Source organism: Artemia sp. Qi Xiang Cuo, chromosome 19 (assembly GCF_049724085.1).
Source record: "Artemia sp. Qi Xiang Cuo chromosome 19, ASM4972408v1, whole genome shotgun sequence".
NCBI classification, from domain to species: Eukaryota; Metazoa; Arthropoda; class Branchiopoda; order Anostraca; family Artemiidae; genus Artemia; species Artemia sp. Qi Xiang Cuo.
The window spans coordinates 35,681,870-35,709,140 of NC_142812.1; the positions used below are offsets into that span (position 1 = coordinate 35,681,870).

General features: G+C 35.3%; 1 protein-coding gene across 2 annotated transcripts in view; it reads right to left on the reverse strand.

Moving 5' to 3' along the window:
* Positions 1 to 4,989: 4,989 nt before the first annotated feature.
* The window catches only part of LOC148940785 (protein-associating with the carboxyl-terminal domain of ezrin), a 41,342-nt gene continuing 19,060 nt past the window's right edge, over positions 4,990 to 27,271 (reverse strand). Inside the window, exons 3-8 of one of the 2 annotated variants that reach the window (XM_089105695.1) lie at positions 25,885 to 26,047; positions 20,345 to 20,519; positions 12,888 to 13,042; positions 12,170 to 12,354; positions 10,519 to 10,659; positions 4,990 to 7,135 (exon numbers count right to left, since the gene is read on the reverse strand). In XM_089105695.1, coding sequence (XP_088961821.1) covers positions 6,260 to 7,135; positions 10,519 to 10,659; positions 12,170 to 12,354; positions 12,888 to 13,042; positions 20,345 to 20,519; positions 25,885 to 25,996 — 1,644 coding nt within the window. In that variant the 5' untranslated portion in view covers positions 25,997 to 26,047 and the 3' untranslated portion in view covers positions 4,990 to 6,259. The remainder of the gene's footprint in view (positions 7,136 to 10,518; positions 10,660 to 12,169; positions 12,355 to 12,887; positions 13,043 to 20,344; positions 20,520 to 25,884; positions 26,048 to 27,271) is intronic. The other variant, XM_089105694.1, reaches the window with a different exon arrangement.

A 27,271-nucleotide genomic window follows, 5' to 3' on the forward strand; every position in this document is an offset into this window, starting at 1 on the left:
CCTCAAATAACATTTTCATAGGCTTCTAATTTCAGTTTTGCGAACATTCAGGGCTGGATTTAAAGCTTTGACGCTTCTAGGCCCAAGCGTTTTTGCCGCTTCTTATTCATACCATAAGAGGGAGGGTCAATTTTCCTTAAGAAAATGGTCTTTATGATGACAATTTTCATTTTATCGCAAAATAATATCACTTTTGATAATAATTTGAGAATCAAATATCTGTACGTTGGGGGTATTGAGTGAATTAAATAAACCAACAAGGTATTGGAAAAAAGTTAAAACTATTGGTAGATAAGCACATAAATACATATACACCTTATACATTATTTTGTAATTAATACTATTTATCTTCAAAACCAATTGATAAGGCATCCTTGCTTTTTTCCGTGCGATGGTGAAATCATCGTACGGCATCTCTTGAGTCAGCCTCCCCTCAAGAGTGAGCAGGGATAATGATGTAAATATGTCGTGGCTGATTGAAGATCTAATGTAGTTCTTCACCCGACAAAGAGTTGAGAAGGATCTTTCCTCTTTGCAGTTCGTGACAGGTACACTAAGAACCATTCTTAAGGCGATGTCAATGTTTAGGCAGATGTCAACCGCATCAAAATGACGCAAAACTTCAATTGCTAACATCAGTTAGAGTCATGCAATGTTTTCCTTCTTCAGTATTTTGTACCAAGAAGGGTTTAAAGTGTAAGCATTCATCTACAATCATAGGCTCAAGATCGTCGGAATAAAAACTCAATAGCTCACTTGCATACTTCGAGATTTCTGAGGCGTGGATTTGCGCGGTGGCGGACTCCACCTGGCTCTTTGAGGATGAATTACATCAGTCCAGTTTTGTTAAGAAAAGAAATCCCTCAGTGATAATTCATTGCGCCCCTAAGCTCGGGCCTAATGGTAAATCCTGACCTGTGTACCTTAAACTTCTTTATTACTTTGTATGTATTAGTCATTTTCAAGACAAATCGAAGCCTTGCCAACTAATTACCAAATTGTTTTGAGCCCAATTCAAGCTTTCGCGTTAGTTTGGACGCAGCTGGATTCTCATTTTATGTAATACTTCCTGAGGCTTATAAACATGTCTGCTCATGTTTCCCTTGCAAAATGAAAGAAAGAAATTGGAGATATTTCCGATAATCACATAAAAAATTACTTCGAGTGATGTGATTCAGATAAAAGGATTTGACAGCAATGGGGATTCGGAACTAAGGTTGATTACAGACTGTCAGTGGTAAATGCAATTTTCCTGGCTAGATCTAGAGGTCGTCTCCAATGAAGAAAATCACCTGTTTAAAAAAAACCTCAATCGGTAGAAGAAGATGGAAAGTTGCAGTAAGCAAATGACGACAATTGCTTAGGCATATTGTCTCAGCTCATCAATTTAAGAATGAAGTATCTTTAACGAACTAATGAAGTATCTTTGAGTGTCTTAGATTATCTGTTCAGCATATGCATTCGAAATATGAGCTGATTTACAAATCACTTTCGAGCGACAAAACTAGGCTATAAATAATATAAAGGAAGAAGACAATCATCGGATGACACGAAAATGCGGATGCCAATCCTTAGAATATTCAACTTGGGCACTATTTCAAAACCTTTTTCATCTTTTTTTTAATCATCGTCTTATTTAGTGTTGCGGCTATTGGCTAAAGACAGAGCAGTACAACGAAATTTACCTCAAGTTATTTTTATTTCTTTCGGATTGGAACGTCCAAATCTTTCACTTTGTTCATTCTCTTCTGTAGTCATACGGCGCCTGTACTAGCCGTATTATCGCCAACAATAACCTGACAGTGATGCTGCCTAGACGCATGCTACATACATTATTTTAAGTATTCCGATCTACATGTAGACTTTGCAATATCATAAAATAAAAGGGCCGTAGAGGGGGTGTCACCCTTGGACTTCTGTTATTTTGCCAATACACGGAAAATCCTTCATTTGTGATCTTAAAAATGCAAATGTCGTCAAAAATGCAGATAATGCGCTAAATTACAAACAATAACGCGAGCAGTATATCATTTTAAAAGTAATTTATGAGACTTATATTTCGTAGCATTGATTTATAAGTCTTTGAGGGAAAGCATATTTGCCTTACGTTTTCCCTTTTATTACTCAACTAAGCGAAAAAATAAAATGGCTCTCTTAAAGAATAAACAAACGTTTTTTCCCGGGATTCAATCTAAAAATGTAGACAAATCAAATTTGTCAATAAGAAAAAGTGGTTTCCCAGACCCTCTAGTTTTAAAGACTCTGGTATTCAGATTTTAGAAAGGAGGCTGCCTAGACACACACTTTTGCTTTCTTTTCATTTCTTCTGAACCTCGGCTTCACTCTGATCTCTGGCCTGTTTTTCCATGCGTATTTTGTTAGCGTTTTCAGTAGACGTGAAAAACACTACCAAGTTAACTATTATCTGACTGAAGATTGCTAGAGTCATCACGCACCTCCCTTATTAGCAGTTTAAAAACGACACTGAAAAAAATATTTTAAAGCGACTTTCAGGCAGCAAACCGTCACATAAACAACATAACAAGATTACAAAGGATATTTGTACATTACTAAAGACACATAATGTACATAAATGATATTTTTATATTACAACATTATACATTACTAAGAATTGATTAACTTTAGAGAAATTCAGTAAAGTGATGGGATTCATGCCGATAATTTCCTATTATTAGTGTTGATTCCCAAATTATTCCGAAACACTTTCTTGCAGTTATCTGAAACACGGTAAAACCATATATTTTGTGTTTTTCCATGAATGTCGAGTAGTAATATATGTCACAATTGTTTCTTTTGTGTTTTTATTAATAAGCTATTTGAAAGATGTAAATTACTTGTGCATTTGCGTCAATAAAAATTTTGTATAATTTAATAATCAATTGATTTAATTGTTTACTTTTTTATAAATATTCACACTCTGAAGAATTATGTATAAAGCAGATGCAAATAATGACAATGATAAAACTAATCCAATGTGTTTTGATAAATTTCCCATGCTATATAAACATAGTTTTGAATTTAAAGATAAATAAAATTCCTCTGATTTGAACTCGAGATTTCCGTGGGATAAAACCAATTTTATGTCTAACTTATAGGGACTAAAGGCAGCGCAATAGCACTGCCTAAGTAAAGAACGATGTTGGCACAATGTATTATTTATTTAGTTTTTTTTAGGAATTGTCGTAGAAACTTCAAAAAGGGCTCAATCAATTGGAAATTAAACGGGCTAGTGCCCTTATTAATAGTCGAAAGTGATTGGAGGGCAACTAGTCCTTCTCCCTTTGACTAGTCCTTTTGCCCAAATACACACAATCAAATTTTAGATAGCCATTTTGTTCAACGTAGTTGAAAAGTCTGGAAATTATGTCGTTGAGGATGATAACCCCCTCCCCCCACATCTCTCAGGGTAAATGTTGTAAGTTATGCCCTGGGGGCATATAAGGTTTTCATTCAAAGCGCTGTCTTAGAAACTTCAAAAAGGCTCATTCAACTGGAAACTGAGAGGTCTAGTACCCTTTTTAATAGATCGAAATTGATCGGAGGGCGTTTCTCCCCCCCGCCCCCAATCATCGTTTCCCCAAAGACTTCCAATCAAAATTTGGAGATAGCAATTTTGTTAATTGTAGTTGAAGGGTCCAAAAATTATGTCTTTGAGGAAGACAACCCCTCTTTTCACACCCCCCCCCCCCAAACTAGCTCTCTTTTCACCAAATGTATTTGATTGAAATTATGCGATGGCAATTTTGTTTAAAATAATCCAATGAACATATAACAATACCTCCAGGTTTGGCACAACCCCCCAGAGGTTAGTTATGCCCAGGGCTTTAAGTTGTGCCCTGGGGACATATAAGGTTTTTATGGAATGGGAGGTCGTATTAAAATCATATAGTATTTGTAATTTTCACCATACTAAAAAAAATAAATGTTTTCACTTTTATAACTTAAACAAATCAAATATTATGAACATTTTAAGGAATAAATATCAACATATGTAAATTAAACTGACAATGCACATCCATTTGTATTTTTTTTGTGAAGTGCAAATTATATTCTAGTCTTGGATGCTGATTTGTGGTAGTTTTACGCTTGGAAGATTATTTGATTTTGTTTTGGCTCATTTTTGGTTTAAAGAGTTCTTTTCTTTTCTTTAGAAAACTTATCTTATGGAAAAAATTTTTTAATTCATTTTTTAATAGTTATTCCGTTTTTTGAACAAATATAAATGGGTACGTTTAATTTACAACTTCCTATGAGTATGGCGGAAATGAACATAACTTCTTATAAGAGAGTCAAGGGAGAAAAGAATTGTATTTGTTTTTGTTATGTAAAAGCAAACCTGATGAGATTTATTAAAAGAGAAAATAGACATCAGATCAAGCAGAAATTTCGAATATAAATTGTTGAAGCCCCTGAATCTTAACAAATAAAAGTTTAGCACATGTATACACAATGTATAAGCGGTCTTCAATCAGACAGCGATTGGCAGGCCAAAACTCCCGGCAAGGTTTCAATATAAAGGAAATGCCGAAAGGACTTTAATTTTAGCTAATTTATTAGCTGTACTGTTGCCAATAAAACGTATTCTTCCTCTTTCTCTGCGACCACTAGAATCAAGAATGGTCATGGCTCTGACTTGTTGCCTCTTAGAAGACACTACCATTCCTTCTTGATATTGCAATCACCAGTTAATAGTAAATTGCGTGACTTAAAGCTGCTCTGATGATTCAACTACAGAGGTTACTTTGTCAAAATGTGGGAATCATTAAAAATAATTATGCTTCAAGCCAAATTAAAGAGGTTCTGAGACAAAACGCTTTTCAGCATTGAGCGAACTGCTAGCAAAATATTTGTGAAATTCGACAAAAGAAAGTAAACAAACTTGGAATATTATCCCAAGTTGCCGTGCCAAGTGAAAAGGACGTCTCTCAAGAAAAACAATTTTCCAATCAGGATGTCTTTTCTATTTAGAGTAAAAGTCAATTGACTCCTCTTAAGTCAAGGCTTAAATTTGATAAGAATGAAAATAAGACGATAAAAAATGATGCACGTATTTTACATCTAACGGCTGTATATGTAAAAATGAAAATAAGGATTACAATTTTTTCAATTCAAATTCTTTCGTCATTATTTTCTTCATTGTATAGCATTCCATTTCTAGTTTTACTAAAAAAAAAGCAATTCTAGGTCTTTTTTTTATAACAGTTTAAGAAGAAACCAAGGACGCCTCACACTCTACATTGGCAGTGCAAAAGCTATTGACAATTGTCGGTAATCCTTCAAATCTGAAGCAGGCAGACATATTGACTGCAACAGAGCTCAGAAGTAAGTAGAGAGATTTGGTCCATGCCTTAGGCAAGTCACAAATAGTTCTTAAATGATCCAAAGTCCTTAATATATCAGTACCGATACACTGGGCACAACACTCTTGTAAATGCTTCTAATTCTTTAAAAAAGACCAAATTTCTTTAACAGCATTTCAAAAGGGCCTCATTTGACTCAAAAATTAAATTCTTTTTTCAAAGCAAAGATACCTCGTTACAGGTGCAGCAATTGCATTCGAACAATTACAAATTGATTTTGGTCAAGGAATAAATAAAATGATTTTTATTTGAATACACATTTCGTAATTAAACAATGTTGACTAATATTAGCGGCCTCTAACTGTTGGATTTCAGTCGGCCATCTATAAATATAACACATCTTTAAGTCAGTGGTGGATCCAGGGGAGGGGCGATGGGGGCGCGCGCCCCCCTAGCGTAGTCTAAAGTAGTGTAATTTACTTAATTAACGCAAGTTTGCGTTAATTAAAATTGCTCCTAACGCAAGTTTATCGGATCAACCTATTTTGCACCCACCCCTAAAAAAATCCTGGATCCGCCCCTGCTTTAAGTTTAAAAAAGCTATGTGGTATTGTAGGTGTGGAGCAAATAAATTTATTACAACAATTCTTTAAATCCTTAATAGTCCATATAATGCATAAAAGAAGAGGAATAATTTTTAGGCAACAATCAATAACAAAATTGCCAAAAGTACTTTCATCCAGTCCGGAACAAAATAAAATTTACTTGTCTCTTTTAGTCCCTGGAAAGCTACCTTAGTCAGATACATGATATCGGTTATCCTTTCATCAGAATATTCACATAAACAGCTTCACATAATCAATTTGACTATTGTGTAAAAACAAATACTGATTACAATTTTTAAACTACAGGGGAACAGAAATCACAAAAGTTTATTTCTACCATTCAGGCTCATCCCAACCAGTCCCAGGCTCTTCTATTATTTCACTTGCATCAAGACCCGACAACAGGGTTGACACGACTGGTTTGACAGAAATACCCCTCTGACTTTTCTTAGCAGAGGTGCTACCGAAAACTTCCTCAAATATGTCGTCACTCACATCTTCTATTTTTTCAGGAACAATGTTAACAGCCATTATATCAAATTCTAAACCTATCATCTTTTTGTCTTTATTCATATCCTTCTTTACACTATACGAAGTGTTATTAACTGTTTTCAAAGACTTTGAGCTACTAATAGATTTGTTCCTATCCTCTAAATAATCATTACTGGTTGCTTCAGAGGTTGGCTTCTTTAATTTCGACTTTAGTACCATTCCTTTAATCGGTTTGGTCTTCCCTTCCGAAGTTTTCTCCGCTTTTTTTGCACCTTCAAACTTGTTGTTTAAATCTTCATCTTTTTTGGCTTGCACTTTCTCATCCGTTTCCACAAAATCAGTAGAAATATTTCTTATAATGTCTTTTGGATTGTCCATCTTTTTATGGGTCTTTTCAAGATTAGGCACGTTTTCACCTGTATCAACATGGTCATTAGAAAATCCTTTAAGAGATTCAGAATCACTGTCCCATAGGGAACTTTCTGACTTCCCCAAAGTTAAATTACTATTTATATGGAATATTTGCAGTTCTTCAATTATTTCTTTTTTACGAAGTGGCTGTGATGTTTCTAAATCCTCCCCTCCTTCAGGAGGGATACGTTCTGGGAGGGATTCATCCGTTTTACCTTCGTTAACATAAAATAGCGGTACTGTTTTAGAGTCAGATGAAGTATTTACTGACGAAACCAAAGAAGCTTCTATATTGGCAGTCATAACCTGAAATAGAATAGATACGTACATTTATATAGAATTACAATAGGTCAACATTAAAATACTACCGCACCATAAAAAAAGTACCTTTGCATGAATTACGTACGTTCTGTTAAACTCTTCAGTCGGGAGCTATGTCTTAATTCAGATGCGATAAAAGAGACGCCCGGGACTGTGCAAAGAAATACGGTAGTTCACAGGCATTAAGTTACGGAACTACATTTTACAAGAGAGGAAATACCAAAATATGCTTAGGATTTCTAACCCCAATAGTATTTAACACACATCGCAAGTAATTGCCCAAAATTTACCTGTCTCTTACTATGCGTTCTGAGACCACACTGACTATGTCAAGATAATAGATCAACAAAAACGATGACAACGAAGAAAAAAAAGCCTAATAAACCAGCGAGGGTGATTTTCAGCCTTTGAAACTAAACAAACCTTTTTTAGCTTCTCCGGTTCGGTGCGGTTCACTCCAAAAGGTTAGAATTATAGATTTATGAAATTTATTGATAGGTTAGGTAAGTCTTTGTCTTTATCCTTTTGTTTTTCTATTTCATTGGCTGAAAATTATCCTCGTTTAGATTTTTATTGATTTTTATTGTTTTTCCGTTCATTTTCTTTTCTTATGGAACGCCAGTCTCTTATTATAACCAATTTTGTATATCTCAAATCTGGGAAACCAGGAGTGATTCATTACCACTTTGGAATAACTAGTTAGTCATTGATTTCATTAATTAACAAACTTCCAATTTTACAACAACAGCTTCAAAACCAGTCATGTTCCTAATACAGTTTTTTATATAATTACAATTTTATTATAAACTACAGTTTTAATGTAGCATGATTATTTTGGAACTTCGAGTTTCGGAAGTATGAACAAAGAACAGAAAAAATATTTCGCCATTCATAAGAATGATAGATTCAAATCAACAGAATTTTAATTCCAGAAGCAAAATTTTGAGGTTCAAAAAGAGCCAAAATCCCAAAAACAATGCGGCAAATCAAGAAAAAGTGCACCAACGGAATCATCATGGCTAAAATCCTTAGCCAGAGATTTAAAGTACCCCCATCAGTGGACACAGACAAACATAAATATGCTCTAGTGGAGGTCAAAAAGAGAAACCAAGGTCAACATAGGAGACAGAATGTCACCAAATTCCTCGATCTGCAGTTAATGAATTGTTGGTGCATGCATTCGGTATAGTCTGGATTATTACAATTTATCAGTATTATTCAAGATTTGATGGAGCACACACATTTTTTCAGAAGTTTTGAATCCGATACCTTAATTTATACAGAAAGATACTAGTGATACTGCATTTTCTCCAGTGCGAAAATATTTTTTAATTAATCTATTCGTTTGTGAATGTGGAATAATAAACTTATAAATTAACTTATGAACTTAAAAAAAAATAGTGACCCTTTTTTGAAAAGTTAAACGTATTAATTCTGAGTAAACGAGAAGACAATGGTTCTCATTTTTATCATAAAAGTGCCCCAAGATACTTTCTTAAGTGATTTCTGCTAAAACGAATTGCAGCGCACCTTTGGACTATAGATGATTATGGCCTCTCTACATTTTAATTATTAATGATAAAGAGAAGTCAATTACACCATTAAAACAAGGAGAAACAATACAGTATTATGTTTCCAAAGATGAGTTTTTCAGTATACTATTCAAAACATACCAGAACAGGCCAAGAAGGAATGACATATCTGCTCAGAGATTTGCAAGTTAAATGCGAAAATTTTACATATGAGCTTGTAATGTTGTAATCAAACTTACGTAACCAAAGTCAAATAAAAGTAGGGCATCTAAAAAAGATATTGTTGTGAGAACAATGGTTTTTTGTTCTCAGCCTTTGTATGAGAACAAAGGCTAACTAAAAATGTAGAGAGATAAGGTTTGAACAACCGGGGGTGGCGGGGGAGCATGCTCAGACAGTTTACTTCTGCAGTGATTTGTTAGTAGTAGTTGAAGGAATAGCACTTCACAGCAAACCTGATAAATCTACAGCCAAACAAGGATGGCGAATCCAAATTTATAATGGAGTATCAAAAACCATTTCACTAAGTTTGGCATGCTACAACCATTAAAAACTGAGACAGCTGAAGAAGTAGCATCTAACCTTCTTCAAATATTTTAAAATTTGATGCTCCAGCTCCAGCTATATTCTATTGATATAATGGTGGGAAGTGGGAATTCAGCAATCAAGTCATGTCCAAACAATGTGCTATTTGGAAAGATATTAAGAAAGTTCATGAAAAACTTCGTTATAGTCACAAGGCTCAGCTGGAACTATTAATCAGAACATACAAAATATATTAACTTTATATTCATTTACAGATTCTTTTGGTATGGCACAGCGTAGTTAATCCGTCTAATCGTTATATTTACTTTTTCTTTAGATACGAAACCCAGAAGATAAGACAAACACAATTTTACATAATATAAATCTTCCGAGTCAAAAAGCTTTAAATTTCTCAATAAATATTTAAAGATGTCTCAATAAAATAACAAAAAAGTGGTATTTATAATGAGCATTTTTCAGATATATACTGTCAATGTAATCAGCCAATCTGCCAAGCAAGTCTTTCTCATTTAGTACAAGTTTTGGTAAGTCAGACCAAGCTGACATTAGCTCGGTCGATTTGACAAAACTCGAGGTCAAATTCTTGCAGCGATTACCTAGGTTATGGTAAATATGTAAAATAATTTTTCAGCGTTATTTTTCGCCAATTAAACAGGAGGAAAAGGATCGGTTATTAGATTCAAATCGGCGTGAATCTAGAAATCGTTTGAGAATTACCATTAAAGATCTCAATATTAGCACTCTCTTTGAAGTAGTCACCGAAGCCATGTAAGAAACCGACGGCGAGTCCCCGAAAATATCTCAGCGACCCGCCATCGCAAACGCTACAGTGCGCCAGCCCACTTCCACCATGATGGGCAGAGGCGGGCTAGCAAAACAATGACTAAGATAGCGCCAGAAAAACTAACAGCCTCTAATTTATTTTCAGTTCTTTTCCCTGACCTTTTCATTGTTCTCATCGTAGCTTAACAACTACTACAGCAGAATAATTTTAAGTTGTAATGGCGTTTTATTTGACAAATTGCGTAATTATTTGCGTAATTACACAATTATTACTTATCTTAACCAAACTACCCACAAAAAACTGATCCAGTGACGAGTCACCATTTCTACCACTGCAAGTACACTAATCTACACTAATTTTTACGTTTTTATATGAAAAACGTTATTATAGCAAGCGAAGTGAAAGAGCTACGCAGACAACTGTCATGTACTGTGAATACTTAGCTTAAGTGATACAAAGGTGAAGCAAAAAAAAAATGTCTGAGTTGAAAATTTGCAGCAGCTAACCTTAGGCCTGCCATCAGCGAATATTTTCGATCTTTTCCCACCAAGGACTGATTCTCCACCAAAGCGGCTGACTAGAAGTGACAAAACCTTTAAGGTTTCAGAAACAAGGTCATTATGAGTATCCCTTATGCCCAGCATGATCTGCAAAATAAGTAAAACTATGAAAATATTATAGCATCTACGATAGTTAGATCTTAAGAAAGAGATTGGATGCCCTCCAAAGAACTAGCCCTATGGCCTCTAGTCTGAATTTTGCAATGCTTGATTTTTGCTAAAAAGTGCTATATACAATTAAAAGAAAAGAAAAACAAGATACACAAAAAATATCAATTATGTGAAAAAGGGAAAAAAGAAATTCACTTCACCATCATTCCTGTCAAATAATATAGATAATAATAAAGATAATAAATAATATAAAGATAATTATACAAGTTATAATAAAAAAATTTTCTTGACAAAGAAACGAGAATTAATCTGATCATCTATTAATTTACTCCTAGATGGAAAAAGTAAACAACAAAATCCGGAGAATATAACTCTTTGGTGGTTCTTTCAGCCTTCTTTTTTTCTTTTTAGTGCATCTTGTTTCAGGACAATATCAGAGAAAATGAATTTAATCTAAAAAGAAATTATTTATTTCATTTCCACATAGGGCTCCTTTTAGCTTTTTTTCCTTTTTTTCGAACTAAAGAAGAATAAAGAGAAGCTATTCAAACAGTTGCTTTAAACTAGTTTTGACCGTTCTTTTGTTATGCTTTTTCAATACATATATCTTCGTAAAAAAATCAAAATAAACAACTTAAGAGACAGTTCTGGTCAAGCTTTAAACTTATAGCCACCTTTCATTGTAGCAAGGTCCATACAACAGCCATTGTCACAAATTCTATTTTCTATACAAAATAAATCGTGATTTTCAAGAAGAAATTAATCACTATGATTTTTATATAAAAAGACCAATTAAATAATATTGATGATAGAGACTTTATTAAATATTATTATGTTGAGAAGAGTTCAGTGCAGGGACTGAGTGTTATCTGAAACTTTAGCTCCATCTAGAATTCTAAAATGCTCTAGTAGACTCCATCAACAGAACAGTTAATCATTTTAAAAAATGGAACAATAAAGTAAACCTTTTTAGGGCTAGATTTAAGTCAATCATATCCGTGCTTCCTAATTAAGAATAGTTGAATGAAAAATTACATTGCAGAGATTAATTAAGAAGAAAGCTACTAAGAATATTAGGACATTGCATAGTAATCCCCTAAGCATTTAATTCCCTCAACCGTTACGGGGAGTCCACGACTTAGTGTTTGATTTAGTAATTTAGAAACGTATATTTTATCCTTCATCAGAGGAGCTGCCGAAGCTCGTACCTCGCCATTGTGCTATTCATCACCTACAGCAGGGATACCTCAAAGCGAGCTTTACCCGACGTATTCCACCGTGTGGAATTACCACCAAGTTGAAATTATTTCAAAAGACCCAATTTTTTACTTTATGGTTAGACCCCCAAGAAGCAAAAGACGTTTGAGCTTAGGATGTCAAGCAATCAACCCCGGTGAATCCTTAATCAAATAAACATACTTAGCATAGGAATGGCTTAAAGTTCCTTACAAGAGTGTACAATAGCAGGTTAATGTAGCATACATACCTCAGGCAGTACTTCTTGTATTAAGGTTGTTATTTCAATGTGCTCGAAGAAACGGTGGAACTGCCGAAGAAATATGAGCCGAATTTCAACTTCTCTAACGTGAAAAACTTTGACAATTTCTGGAATAATATACTTCTTAAATAGATCCAAAGACAGGATTCCTCGTTCAAAGTTTTCATCATTTCCTTAAAAAAAAAAAAACAACTATTCAGAGTTCAAATCAGGAGCTTTTCTCAACTAAAGTAATGGCACCTTGAAACGTTGAGTTTAATGTTTATATGGTTGGAAATCAATTTCAATTAGCATTATAATATACTTCTCAATACATCTTAAATATAAAAATCTAACAACCTTAAGATACAATTAATTGAATCTGTACTCCCTTAGCATGAAATATTTTGACTATTTCTTAGATAAAATGTTCAATAATAATGGTTGCTTGTTCAAGATAGCAGATAATTCTATATATAATTTGAAGCTTAAAATGACTTTTTTTCAAAATAAATGAAAAACGCTAAAGCTATGACCCTGAATGAACAGTTGAGCATGTAACAGATACGATCACGTCCTAAGATTTAAACTAATTATATACATGTACTATTAGAGAGGATTCTAAAGGTTACCCTCTTGAGGAACATGGTGCATGAGAAGGCACCAATCTACACCATTTTGTTAAACTAAGTCTTTCACTCGATAATCAGAATAATAAAAAAAATACCTTCAAAACCTTTCAACAGCTTGGGAGTTAGCAATTTTGGCAAAATACTGCTCTGAGCGTTTTCATCTAGAACAACGTGGCGTCTAAGGAGCTTTTGACCCAAATGTCGGGCTATCATCTCTTCTGGAATACACTCAAGTTTCTCTTCCAATTTCCTTGAGCAAAAAAAAACGGAGATAAATAGAAATAAAAAAAAACACAATAAGCCACAATAACTAAAAACCATGAGCAAGGGTGTATCAAGAAACTCAAGAAACAGGAGAGGGGGTCTAGTCCAATCTGGAGTTTTGAAGAAGTTTATATAGCAGACTAAAATTTTGCTTATCCGTACAAGATAAAAAAATAATCTTTTTTATCAAGTTTAGTGGCACTTACAATAAAAAACACTGTATATGCGAACCAAGAACTGACTGCGTTATTGTAAGTAAAGATTATTAAAACAATGATTTCTCTTGGCATTGTTGATTTGGAAAATCTTTGTCACACTATACAAAATCAGCGACACAAAAACTATCAGAAATCCTTTTTGAAAGATAAAAGAAAAACCTGGCAACGCGGGTATGGTCTGAGAGACATACAGCCAATCAGAATTTAAGAAATAACATCTACATTATCATCAAAATTTGTTCACTCTTCATCCAATAATACACAGCCATAATTTAAAAACCAACAGGGTGTTACATCTTTGTCATTTTACAGCAAAATATTAAGGGTAAAATGTCAGCCTAGGCTACAATTCAGAAACCCCCTAGTTGCAGATTAGTTGAACCAGCTTTTGCGGTGACAATTTTCCTTGTGTTACTTAATTTGTTCTGTAGTTGTTTGGCAAAGTAAATTGACTGACTGAGGTTATGAATGCTTCTGGCTTTAGGTTCAACCAGGTCGTGTTCTTCAAAAGGAAATCGCCCCTTGATCGAGTAGGTCTATCTTACGTAAGAGACATCTAACCATTTACTAGAATGACTTTTGCAAAGAAAGTGAAATTTAGAGAAATTCAAAATTAGTAATGTTACTTAGAGGGTCCAAGACTATAGACGATTAAAGATATAAGGACAAGACCCGCATTGAGCCGAGAAACTGTGGAGCTAATCGAAAGAAAGCAGCAGGCTTGGAGAAAGTTCGCCACAACTCATACCGACGAAGACTATAAACTATTCTGTCGCTTCAGAAATAAAGTAAGAAAACTAACACGTTATTATCCAGCTCAAAGACTCACCAAAAAGATCTCAAGGCTTTCTGGAATTATGTAAGTACCAAGCGACAAGACCAACCTGGCATTCCAGCTCTAACAGATCCTTTATCTGGAAAAACACTGGAAGACCCCACTGAAAAAGCCAATCTATTTAATTATCGTTGTGCATCCGTTTTTACACCACAATTGGGGTATAGAAGTGAGGCTGCACGAATAGAGGAAGAAAATGTTGGCTTCTGAGTAATAAAAAACCAACAGAGAGAAACATCTCAATGAAAAAAACAAAAACAAAAAAGATTTTGATGAAGACTCCATCTACCAAAAACTTAAAAAGCTAAGTACAAATAAATCGGAAGGTCCAGACAGCATACACCCTCGCATTCTCAAAGAGCCTGCAGCAACAAGTCACAAGATCCCTATCTCTCATCTTTATGGTATCTCTAGATGCGGGAAAACTTCCTAATATCTGGAAAAAGGCAATTATCACCCAAATCTTCAAGAAAGGTGAAAAACAAAACCCAATCAACTACAGGCCCACAAATCTTACATGCATCACTGGTAAAATCCTCGAGTCCATCATAGCAGTCAGATTACTAGAATACCTTCTAACCGAAATTTGATCAACAAAAGGCAGTTTGGATTCTGCCTTTTGCACTTTATCCGTCTTGGGGGATAAACCTAACAGTGTGACTCTGGTTTAAGAGTAAGCAGGCAGAACGATCCACAGGTAACACCTCCATGCAGAGTTTCTAAACCTTCAAATAGTGAGACGAATTCCACCGTAGTTCCATTCCAATTTAATAATATCCCCATAATTTGTTCGCTGTCCTCCTTTTCTCTCAAGCCCTGTCCATTCCCTCCTTTTAATTGTACCTCAAAGCCATCCCCTTATCCACAGCATCCTTCTCATAAACTTCAACCCCAAATAATTCCATCCCGAATTGAAAAAAATCCCAATACCCGAATCGGTTTAAATTTCCAACTTTTCTACTTACCAATGCTGACAGCCAGAATTTTGATAAACTTACCAAACTCGAGGGTATCTCTAAAATTCATAAAATTAATATTATTGCTTTGACAGAGGTTCAGTCCCAGAACCCAGATTTCCTAAAAATCCGCAATTATACTCAGTTTATAAAACTTCGCCCTCCCGATCACCCTCTTGGGAAAAAAGGGGTGGTATATTATTTTTTGTCCGAGATAACCTCCAACCTAAACTCATCCCCACCCACAAATTATCAGATTATGATGAAATCCTATGGCTGAGCCTTAGACCGAAAGTACTTCCCCGCTCTTTCAATTTAATTGTAACTGCCGTCTTTTATCATTCCCCTAACTAAAGTATTGACCAGAAACGCAAATTTATACAACAGTTTCTTATAAGTGCTGACTTTGTGTTATCAAAGTATCCGAACGCTGGTATTTGCTTACTTGGCGATGCGAATGACCTGAGAATAGACTCTATCTGCACCTCTCTTAATATTAAAAAACTGGCTAAAATATCTACAACAAAAGGTAACACCTCTCTGGATGTTATTTGTTCAAACATGAGTAAGTATTACAACTCCCCGCAAGCACTGCCACCATTAGGAGGCAGTTACCACTATGGTCTTCTTTTTTTCCCTCTTCAGCCATTGAACATTCCTTTACTACCTCCATTGGGGTTTGCCGTTCCCTCAGTGACACAGGCCTTTTTTCCTTTTGGATCATGGCTGACCAGTGAAAGTTGGTCAGACTTTTATAATTCTAATAACCTTGATGACAAAATGTAGATTTTTCACAAAAAAACTAACTGATTCCTACTCATTATGTTTCCCAGAAAAAAAAAATCAGAAAATGCTCCAGTGATAAACCTTACATAAATAATCACATAAAAATATTAATCCGCACGAAAATAAGCTCATTTAAAAGGGGTAATTTAGCTGAAGCAAACAAGGTAAGAAAGGAATTAAAAAGTCAAATTAAAAAAGTTACCCGAGCCTACTATAAAAATAAAATTAAAAACTTTTGCCATGATAAACCAAAGAATTGGTACTCTGAAATTAAAAAACTTACCGGCAAGAGTCAAGAACAACTAAATTTTAATATAAATGAACCTCCAAAGACCACAGCTAAAGACCTCAGTAAGTTTCTGGCTTCTATTGTCCAGTGTCTCCCACCACTATCTTACGCATTTCCAGATTTTCCTTATCCTTTTTCTCTCCCACATATTTCTCCACTTGATGTTGTAAAAAAAATTGAAAAACTAAAACGATCAAGCATTTGCCCTTTAGATATTCCTGTTCCTCTGACTAAAGCTTTCAGTGAATACCTCTCAAAACCCCTATCCACCCTGTTTAATGAAATTACTGAATCTGGACAGTTCCCTCAATATTGGAAACAAGGTTTTATTACCCCAATCAAAAAGAAAAATGGGAAGCCTGGCTTTGATGGCGTTCGTCCTATTACCCTCACCTCAATTTTTTTCAAAATTGTATGAAAGTTTTCTCGCAGGCTGGCTTAAGATGAAAGTCCTCCGCCTCATTGATCTTAGACAGTTTGGTAATCTCAAATTCACGTCAACCTCTCATTACCTGATCCATCTTGTTGATACCATGGGTAAATTACTTGAAAAACCTAACACTTGGCTTTATCTGATTTCTATTGATCTTCAAAAAGCTTTCGATTTGATTAACCACAATTTACTCATAGATAAACTTATAAATGAATTCCACATTGAACCTTTCCTTGTTAAGCTCGTTGCCTCTTTTCTCTCTAATAGATCTCAAGCAGTTAAATATCTAAATTGTTTCTCAGATCATCTCCCCATATTTAATGGCATTCCTCAGGGAACTATTCTAGGCCCTCTCCTTTTTTCTCTTTTGATCAACACCCTTTCAACCCTTTTTAACGATAGGTGGAATTTTGTCGATGACTTGACAGTTTTAGAGATACGTCATAAATACATTTTTAGCAACCAAATGGGCATACTCCACGATATTGCCTGTGAGGCCTCTTCCCTTGAGACGACAGTTAACCCATCTAAATCCGCAATAGTTTCAGTAAGTTTCCTTAAATCCCCTCCCCTTTTTCTTGCTCCTATTCCTCCTGAAACCTCTGCCACATCTCTTAAACTCCTTGGTGTTACAATTTCTTCCAATTTGAAATGGGATGCCCATATAAATAATATCCTCACTTTCCCTCCTTAAACTTTTAAATAAATTTAGTTGCCCCCAATCACATTTACTACAAGCATACATTTCTTTTGTGCGTCCCATATTAGAGTATGTTTGTCCTGTGTGGCACCCTGGCCTCTCAAATGAAGAAACAAAAAATTGAAAATGTCCAAAAGAGAGCTCTAAGAATTATTTTTAAAGAGGGCAAGATACCATATTTGCATTTGTTAAATATTTCAAAACTAGAGACCCTCGAGAGAAGAAGAAATAATTTTTGCCTTCGTTTTGGTAAGTTGGCACTTATGAACCCTCGTACTGCGAACCTATTACCTGAATACAATGTACCCGATAGAACTCGTTCTCCACGAACTGTGTCCCATCCTATCCTCACCTTATCCCCCATTCTTTGTACTACCTTGCGGTATAAGAAATCTTTTATCCCTTTTTTTACTGATATAATAAATAGTTGTTAATTTGTACATAAATTTTATCTTATCTCTTACATGATAAAAGAAACAGCTCGTTTTTCTTTTTACTCTTTTTTTTGTTCCCTATCTCCTTTTTATGTTGTTTTTCAAACATTTATTAATGTATATATTATTTATTTTTTTAGTTTTTATCTTTTTAAATAGTTGCCATTTTACTGTTTTTAATATTACTGACGAAGGAGTAATATAACATTTCGATTTTTATTTACTTATTTTTTTTTTTGTATTGTTCGCCAATTTTTTATTTGTGGTGCTTTTGTTATGATTTTCTTGTTTATTTGTTTTTTTTATGGACTTCGAAATTCGAATTCGGCCCTTCAGGGCTTGTGATAGTAATTTCTCGAAATAAATATCTATATATCACATATCAGCCGAATCCCAGCTACTTCTAGTTACAAACACCTGGAGACTGAACCTCGACAAAGGCATATGTGTCGACGCAATATACCTTGATCTTAGTAAAGCCTTCGATAAAGTTTCTCATTTAAAGCTCCTTCATAAGTTAAGAAAACCCGGGATTGCGGGCAAAGCTCTTAGCTGGATCACGAATTTTCTGGCAGGAAGAACTCAGAGGGTGAAAGTAGATGGCCAGATTAGAACAGTTGGGACAAAAATATCTAGCGGTATTCCACAAGGTAGCGTCATTGGGCCCCTGCTCTTCAATCTTTTTGCAAACGACCTGCCTGACAACACTAACTCAGATATCACACTCTATGCTGAAGATACAAAGCTTTTTAGACCTATCAAATGCCCAAATGATATTCAAGAACTGCAAACCTACTTGAACAAGATAGCCGATTGGATGAGGACGGAGGTCAACACAAACAAAAGCTCCCACCTATGCCTTGGACCACAGAATTTCAAGTCAGCCTGTAGCTTTAACACTAGTATAATACCAAAAACATGTTTTAAGCGGCACCTTAGAGTAATAATAGACAGTGATCTAAAATTCACCTACCACTACGAATCCATCATGAGCAAAGCTTCGGAAGTAGTTGGACTTACTCGTAGAAACTTCACGCCTAAACGATTCTCAGCTTTTTTCAACTCTATTTAAGTCTCTGGTTCGGCCTATCATTGAATATGGCACACGACAATAAGAACTCACCTTCAAAAAGATATTGATGCACTTGAGAAGATTCATTGAAGAGCAACAAAATCTGTACCAAAACTAAGAGGCCTCTCCTACTGTGAATGAGTCAAAAAGCTGTCACTTCCTTCCATCTCCTATAGACTCCTCCGAGGTGATCTTAATGAAACTTTCAAGCTATGACACTAGTAGCCTACTGCAATCACATTGGACCAGATGAAATACTCTTATTCAACACAAACCATGTGCGAGGACACAACTTTAAGCTAAAGCAAAGCAAAGCAAAACTTTGAATAAAGATGTTGGAAGGTGGGCCTTCTCAAACCGAGCAGTCAAGGAATGAAACAACCTCCCCCAAGAAGAGGTTATGGCTGTACCAGCTCTTTCAAGAATAGTACTGACAAGCTTTTTAGTGAAAGTAAATTTTTATAGAGGCGAATGCCTTTTCATTGCAGTATATTATTATTATTACAGATAATTTGGAGCAGAGAACCTATTTTAAAACACGTTTCCAGGCGCAGATTCACCGAAGTGACTCTGTCCACCATAGAATGCAAATTCGGGCATATCAGTTAGAAATACATGAGGAACAAAAGCTTGAGCCCTTTCTTCTTCCCAAAAGTATAAACTAGAAAGTTAAAATTTTTCCGATATAATGAAAAATCACAAGAATGAATACAGGGTGTCAAAATCTCAAGAATTGTTACTGAAAAAGAACATATGGAGAATTCGACCTGGAAAGACGTCATGACACAAGGATTTATCTGCAGGTGCTTTGTATCAGCACGGTTGTGTTCTTTTTTAGGCAGCTCGAGTAAATCACCAGATGGCAATGACGGCAAGAGGAAAGTAACACCTCAGGTTGTAGGGAGCAAATGCCCGAGCTACCGAGCCAAGTGGCAAAACTGAGCCTACGATGTATAACAGGCTCAAAAAGGCCAAAAACCATCAGCCAAATTTAGCCAGCTCCTTAGTCTTCGTATGATAAATATGCATATTTAACTGCTATGCAGTCATCCTTTTTGAAAACAGCATAATATACATTGGTAAGGCATTACTGAAAAACAGCCTAAATGTGTTTTTATCAATTAGAATATTCTGTCATACCGATTGATGTCTCATTTTAATGTTCATTTAGTCGATATTTATACTTGTCAATCACGAAATGGCGAGCCGTCGACTATATATGGATATTGTGTTGCTTTGGGACTCTTTGTCCTTGACACTAGCTAATCCCACCTTCTGAGGATACGCTTACTGTCAGATACATGTTTGTTACAGCATCAATAACGGAATCAGTTCTTTCCTCTAAAAGAATTTGCCTCTTTGTATGACGAAAGCCATCTTTATTTTTTTCAGCAAACACACTTTTAAACTTCTTTTTTTTTTACGACACTAGGTAATATGGTCTATTTTACAAGATACTAGGAAGAAGAGAACTGAAACAGGATATTTCACCTTTAGTAAGTGCAATCAACCAATTCGTATTCTATCCTTAGTTTTATACATAAAAAAGGATCAAATAAACTTACTCAAAAAAGGCCTTCCTTTCAGACGGCAGCCTAATCAAAAAATTGTCGAGGAACGTTACCGTTTCCAAGAAAGGATCATGAAAAAATATATGCTTCTTGACTTCAGATATATTAAACAGATCATTTTCTACTGCATCCAATAGGTATTCTAAGAATTCATTGGTGTTGGGTAGATCTAGAAAAAAACACTCTTTTTTAGATAGCCCAAAGATGATACAAAGGAACAAAAACTGCAATTCTCGTCACTATTACATCATATAATGTTCAAGGATAATATCGAAATTTACAGACCTATGCAGTGTTTAGTCATAGATAGAGATACAGAGCTGATCATGCATCTATATCTTATATTTTTAAATGAGCAATAATTGTATACATATTTTTGTATTTTTTTCTCGAAAACGGCTCCATATATTTTTGGCAAATTGGCATCCTGGGATTTTCTGACCTAAAAAAAAGATCTATACAGGTCACGAGCTTGAAAAAATTGATAAAGACCATTAATTTTGGGGGGAAAAATCTCGTGAGTGACGTCATATTTTTTTGCACATTTCAAAAGCATACATACGTTATGTTTGTCTCAATAATGGTTGTATCCTTTTTAGTGTCTATGATGCAGGCAAAATTACACAAGAAACATATGATTGACAAGAAAAATCATATGAGTGACGTCATATTTATGTACACAAGTCAAAAGAATAAATTACATCATTTTCGCCTACCCTCTCCCAGGAGTGAACGTATCGTTTTTATATATATGACGCATGCAACATTACAAAGGAACATAGCAAAGTAGAAAATACCAAGTGTAATGAGTCTATTTACAAAAGGCCTTTTAAGAAGTTTCATAACGCCTAGAGGACAAATGAAAAACCTAGACCATCAAATCAAATTTAAAGGGTATTAAAAGTTAAAGGGTATTGAAAAAATGTCTAAAGTAATGATAAACGAAAATGAAGAACAAAGAAATCTACAGTCAGAATGCTTGCGTCAACGACAATTAAAACGAATCAAAACAAAAGTGAAGAACAAGAAATATGCAGTTCAAAGATAAGCGGCAGCAAGAATTCAAATGAGTCAAAAACCAAAGTGAAGAACAAAAAAATATCCAGTGACAAGACATGCGACGACGAGGAGCAGGGTGAATTAAAAATGAAAGTAAAGAACAAAGATATATGCTGTTAAAAGAAATGCCACAGCAATAAAAAAGAAATATGCGTTTATAAGATAAGCGGCAGTGAAAATTACAGCGATAGCGAGAAAGCGAGTATCAGAACGTGTCAAAATAGAGTGAAGAACAAAGAATTGTGCTGCTAGAAAATAAGCAATAGCGAAAATCAGAACGAGTCAAGATGAAAGTGCAGAAGAAAGAAATATTACATCAGAAGAACAATGCCATCACATTATTCGACGCCAACAAAAGGTAGCGCAAAACCCAATACAAACCTAAAAAGATGCCATACACTACGCAACTGTTGATTACAAGTCATTGGGGCCCTTCAAAGTTATATGTATTCCTTGCGGAGCCCTCCATTTTGCCGAGGAAAGAGTAGCAAACAACGGCGATCCGCTTAGAGGTTATCACTAACAACACGAATCAATATATATATATACAAGCCTGTCACCTGTCAAGTGCCTGGGCCCGGCCTCAAAATCGGCTACATACTTTTCTTTCTTAAAACTGGTATATTGACATTTCTGGCCACAAAAACAATCTAAAAAGGTCACAACTTTACTAACAGGCTCCCGGTACTATACATATATACACACATATATATGGCAGGCTTGTATTATCATTAATATTATTATTATTATGAGGGGTGGACCCACTATCAGTGGGTCAAGACTCAGGCCTTCAAGACCCATTGCCTCTACACCCCAAAAACTATGCTTTATTTATGGTCGGGGGGGGGGGGCAATGATGTGTTCAGCCTCCCGACCATTACCATACATCTTGCCAGCCGTCGGACTTCTTCTTCCCTTACTATGTCCTCCAGCTCAACAATAACATTACGAAATATCTCAAGTCGGTGTCTAATCCTAGCTGGACATTCTTTTATCAGATGTCTTCTTGTGTCCACAGTGGCCATATCGTATTTTCGGCATGAGGAGGATTCACCCCTCCCTATTCGGGAAAGTTTTTCTAGAAATTTTCAATTCCTGTTATGGCTTCTATAACCATTCTCGTCTAAGATAATAAGATATTTATTTCAAAAAATGACGCATTTCGGGGTCATATAATAAAAAAAAACATAGAAATAGCACAACAACTAAAAAACTGGCTAAACAATGCCAAAAACAACAATATCAGAAAGGCAAAGCCATTCATTAGTCTAAAAAACAAAAAGTGTCAAATGTTAGAAAGTTAAAAAGGCACAAACTAAAACAAAAACAAAAAAAATTGAGATAAAAATAGTGTTAAAAAGGTTTAAAAGAGACTATGTAAAAAGGGGTGGGAACGGAAGAACTAAACGGACACAAGCATGGGTATCACCAGTACAAAAAAAAAAAAAAAAAAATAGTGGTTTATTTGATCAGTAATGAAGGGGACAAAGGTTTTTTCATGTCTCGGGGTTAAATAGCGGATGGGGGACAAGATAGGGGCGGGTCCAAAAGCAGTACATGGAAGCCGGTGTCTGGATGGGGAGCGTCTATTGGGGAAAATATTTTCCGTGCGAGGGTTTATTATTGCATTTTTTGCAAAACTGTGGCACAGCGTTCCTTTCCTGTTCCAAGAGTTTCCGGCTTGGCCTTTTTTAGAAGGAGTGAATATGGTACCAAAGTTTCTTTAAAAATTATTCTTACGGCTCTTTTTTGAATAGATTCAATTTTATCTGATTCATCACGGAAGATGCCAGGATGCCAAACTGGACAAGCATATTCAAGATGCGGGCGGACAAAGGAAGCATAAATCCTTAAAGAATGGAATGGGGAGACTTTAAATTTATTCAAGAGCTTAAGGAGAGACATGGACGCATTAGCTCTACGGACAATATCTTTCATGTGGATATCCCACTTTAAATTAGAGAAAATTGTAACCCCAAGTAATTTAAAGGAAGACACAGAAATATCTTGGCGGATAGGGTCAAGGAAGGTGGGAATAGGTTTCAAGAAATTTATCATCATTATATTTGATTTAGTTGAATTTACTTTCATGTTTAGGTTCTTAGCTTCATCCGAAATGTGGGTTAGAATTTCAAGGGGATCACTTTTAATATTCCTGTGACATACTTCGAGGATCGACAAGTCATCCACGTATTTCCGCCTTTGGGGGAAGTCCTTATCGTTAATCATGACTAGAAATAAAAGTGGTCCCAATAAGGCTCCTTGAGGGATTCCACAATATATAGGGAGGGGGTTAGAGAAAATATTGGTGTATTTAACAACTTGAGATCTATTTGTCTATTTGAAAGAAACGATATAACAATATTTCCTAATAGAGGATTAAGTTTAAAGTTAACCAATAATAAACGAATTAGGGTGGTGGTGTCCACCAGGTCAAACGCTTTTTGGAAATCAACTAGGACAAGGTTCAGCCAGACATTTGGTTTATCAAGGCTACTTACGATGGTATGCATTAAGTGCACAAGGTAATGGGTGGTGGAAGTTTTATTTAAGTTACCAAACTGCCGGGTGTCAATACGCAGACAAATTTTATCCTTAAGCTCGACTGAAAAGGTCTCGGACCTTTTCAGTCGTAGGAAATGTTTAGTCAGGGTGGGGCTGAATTTCGGGAGTAATTCCTTTGTTTCCTTACATTCCACCTTCCTATGCCAATTTTGTTCCGCTCTCTCATTGCTCTAACCCCTCACTGCCAACTTCCAGCAACTCTGAGAAATTGGGATGAAAGGTTCTGGGCTCTCACAGCCAGGGGCGTCCCGAGGGTCATTTTATTGGGGGGGGGGGATCTTCGTAAATTTTACCGAATTTCTACCTGATTTATGCCAAATTTTCTGCAGAAATTAATACTCTTGATAAATTTCTGCTGATTTTGCAAAACTTCTGCCGAAATTTTCGCCTTCGGCGAAAATTTTACCTAATACCAAAAAAAGTTAGGGGGCGGCGCGCCCCTAACCCTCCCCCCCCTCGGGACGCCCTGCTCACAGCGGCCACGGAAGAAACCCTGAACCGCATGCTTGAAATACATATAAAAGACCCTGAAGAAAATAGTCCCATACCAGCTTATTTTATAAGCCCAAATATGGGGGAGCAGCTGGCGTCCCAAATTGTAAGGGAGGGCTGGGTAAAAAAAAACTTGACTAAGGCAGGAGCCTTAAGTCAAGACTGAGTCAAAAAAGCTGTGGATGACTTTCAACCTTATAAAGCCCCTGGACCCGGATTGGATACACCTTATAATGCTCCATTTTGGCCATAGGCTCATCCAAACGCGACACCGCAAAAACGGGCCCAAATTTGTTTTGTCCTCAATTGGATAGCGGCTTTCTGGACATGTATACTGGTCCAAGTGATTCTGAGAAAAAATGGGTTGCATCAATCCGTAAAAGCCAAATTGGGTCAAATATTGTTTTTTCCTGCTGGCGTGAAATTTCCAGGGTAAGTAGAACGGACCCAGGGGTCTTCAACGAGGACAATAAATTTTGAAAGAAAAAATGGTTATATCTTAGCAAAAAAGGGCTGATTTTTTCTTACGCTGATCTGCTTTAAAACTTCAGGTAATGCAGTCACCTAAATTAAGATTACGGAAAGAAGAGAAAGCACACTTATGACAAAAAATTTGGAAACAAATCTAGCTGTATTGATTTGTGACGTTATTTTTTTTTTAGACGACGACTCTTTTAGATAAATCTCTCCTTGATAAATGACCTTAACATGTATTTACTTAAAAAAAAACAACATAAAAAAATCTTTTAATAAAACATGCAGTCAAGGGCGTCTATAGGATTCTGGTCAAGATGGCATAAGCCCTATATACAAGACCAAGATATATGCAGATGTTCATTTCACAATAATAATAATTCTTCTCCCAATCAACACAAAATTTCTATCTCTATATTATTGAAATTTATTGCACAACACTGCTGCTGATCAAAAACTTTAGATGAGCATTCAAATTTTGTCCGAAATTTAAGTTCCAACTCAACATATTAATTCTTCCTTATAATATAAGGATTATTTATATTAACCAATAATCAAAAATATGTATATTTAAAACGAGCAAAAAATAATTTTAAAAATCGTATTCCACAAAAAAAATGTTTTAAAGGAAACTAAAGAGCGACATTAAAACCTAAAACCAGCAGAAATAAGGTGATAAAATACTCCAAATTAAGTGCACAGAAACTACTGTCCATGAATAATATAACAAAAAACGAACAGCAATACCAGCATAAAGACAAAACATAATGCTATAGATGAATAAATGGATTCTAAAAGGAGCAGAAAGTAAAATGAATACTCAGGTCATTGTTTACTAAGTTAACGCTACTTAAATATAGCATATTCAGGGAATTTTTTTAATATTAAGGACACTATCCCATATTAAATGCTCGCAATTCTTTAATAATAAACCGTATACTCACTACAATATTTCAATGCCTCAATTCCAAATTCAGCCAATCCTCTTAAGTCATTTATTATATCTTCCTGTTGACTGATTTCTTTGGAATTGTGGAATAAACCCAGCTTCCACATTCCAGATGAGGTAGCAAAAATATATTTGGTAGAAAACCCGCAGAGGTGTACCTATAAAAAGTATGCTGAATTTCTTTTTGATTAACAAATTTTCTCTAACAATTTCTGAACTAAAAAAAAACTCTAAGAACTGATCTGTAATATTTTTCAAAGTGTCCCATGATCTTAAAATAAACATCAATTCGTTAAATGCCACCCTTTTAACTTGATAGTCAAAATATCTAAGACGAGTTAAGTGTTGGAGACAGACTGCAGAGGTCGATTAACACTAAGAAAAATTTCAGCTATTTACGTTACGAGGCACCGGGAGCCATCTTCAAAATTCTAAATGGTAACCCCTGAAAATATTCACATATTCTAATTTTGCAGCATATTTTGTCGAAAATCCTTTTTAACATTCTTCGCTAGATAAAAATCGCCTAGGTTCCATAGTCATAAGTTAACTTACTTATTTTGGTCCTATTTCAGGTTGAGGGAACATTTGTATAAAACAGATTTCTAACTCTAAAAATCATTTTTAATTGGAACTATCAAGACTTTCAAACAACTTCTGACCTAGACATTAAAACAAAAGATCCGGAAAAGAAACAAATATCCAAAAAAAATTCTGAAAAGATGTTCTTCAATTTTCTTATATAGCCTAAACATCCGCAAACTCATAGTCCCTTAAATATCCACAAAATTAAAATATCCACACTAAAAAAATATAAAGCTGTTCCCTGTGTCTCTATGAAGAGAGGAGTTTAGGCCCGAGAAAGCTCATGCCATTAACCCAATCTCCAGGATGATTTAAAATGTGAAAAACCAATTTACTTTTCCAATGCTCATTTTTAACAGATATTTATCACTATCAAACTGTATATGATAACGAACTGCAAATATAAACCTGTGATCTTGCCCGTTATATCATGGAAAAATATTTTGAACTCTATCGCAGTATCTACCGCCTCATTATAGAATTTGAACAGGCGTTCAACCTCACATGGAGAGGAGGCCAAGGACATATCTTTCTTCACTTTGGCATCCCACCAACCTTAGTTTCCTTAATCAGAGACCTGTACACGAAGTTCATGAGCCATGTTTTTATTGGAGAAGGCCTTATTAAAAGCTTTGAAACACTGACTGGTGTTATCCAATGTTGCTTGCTATCACCACTCTTCTTCAATCTCTTTTGAAATGTAGTCTTTTAACCGACAACAGATCGTCCGGTGCCTTTGTAGGAGGAATATTGACAGACAAACTAGCTTACCCCAATGACAAAGACCCGATGGCCTA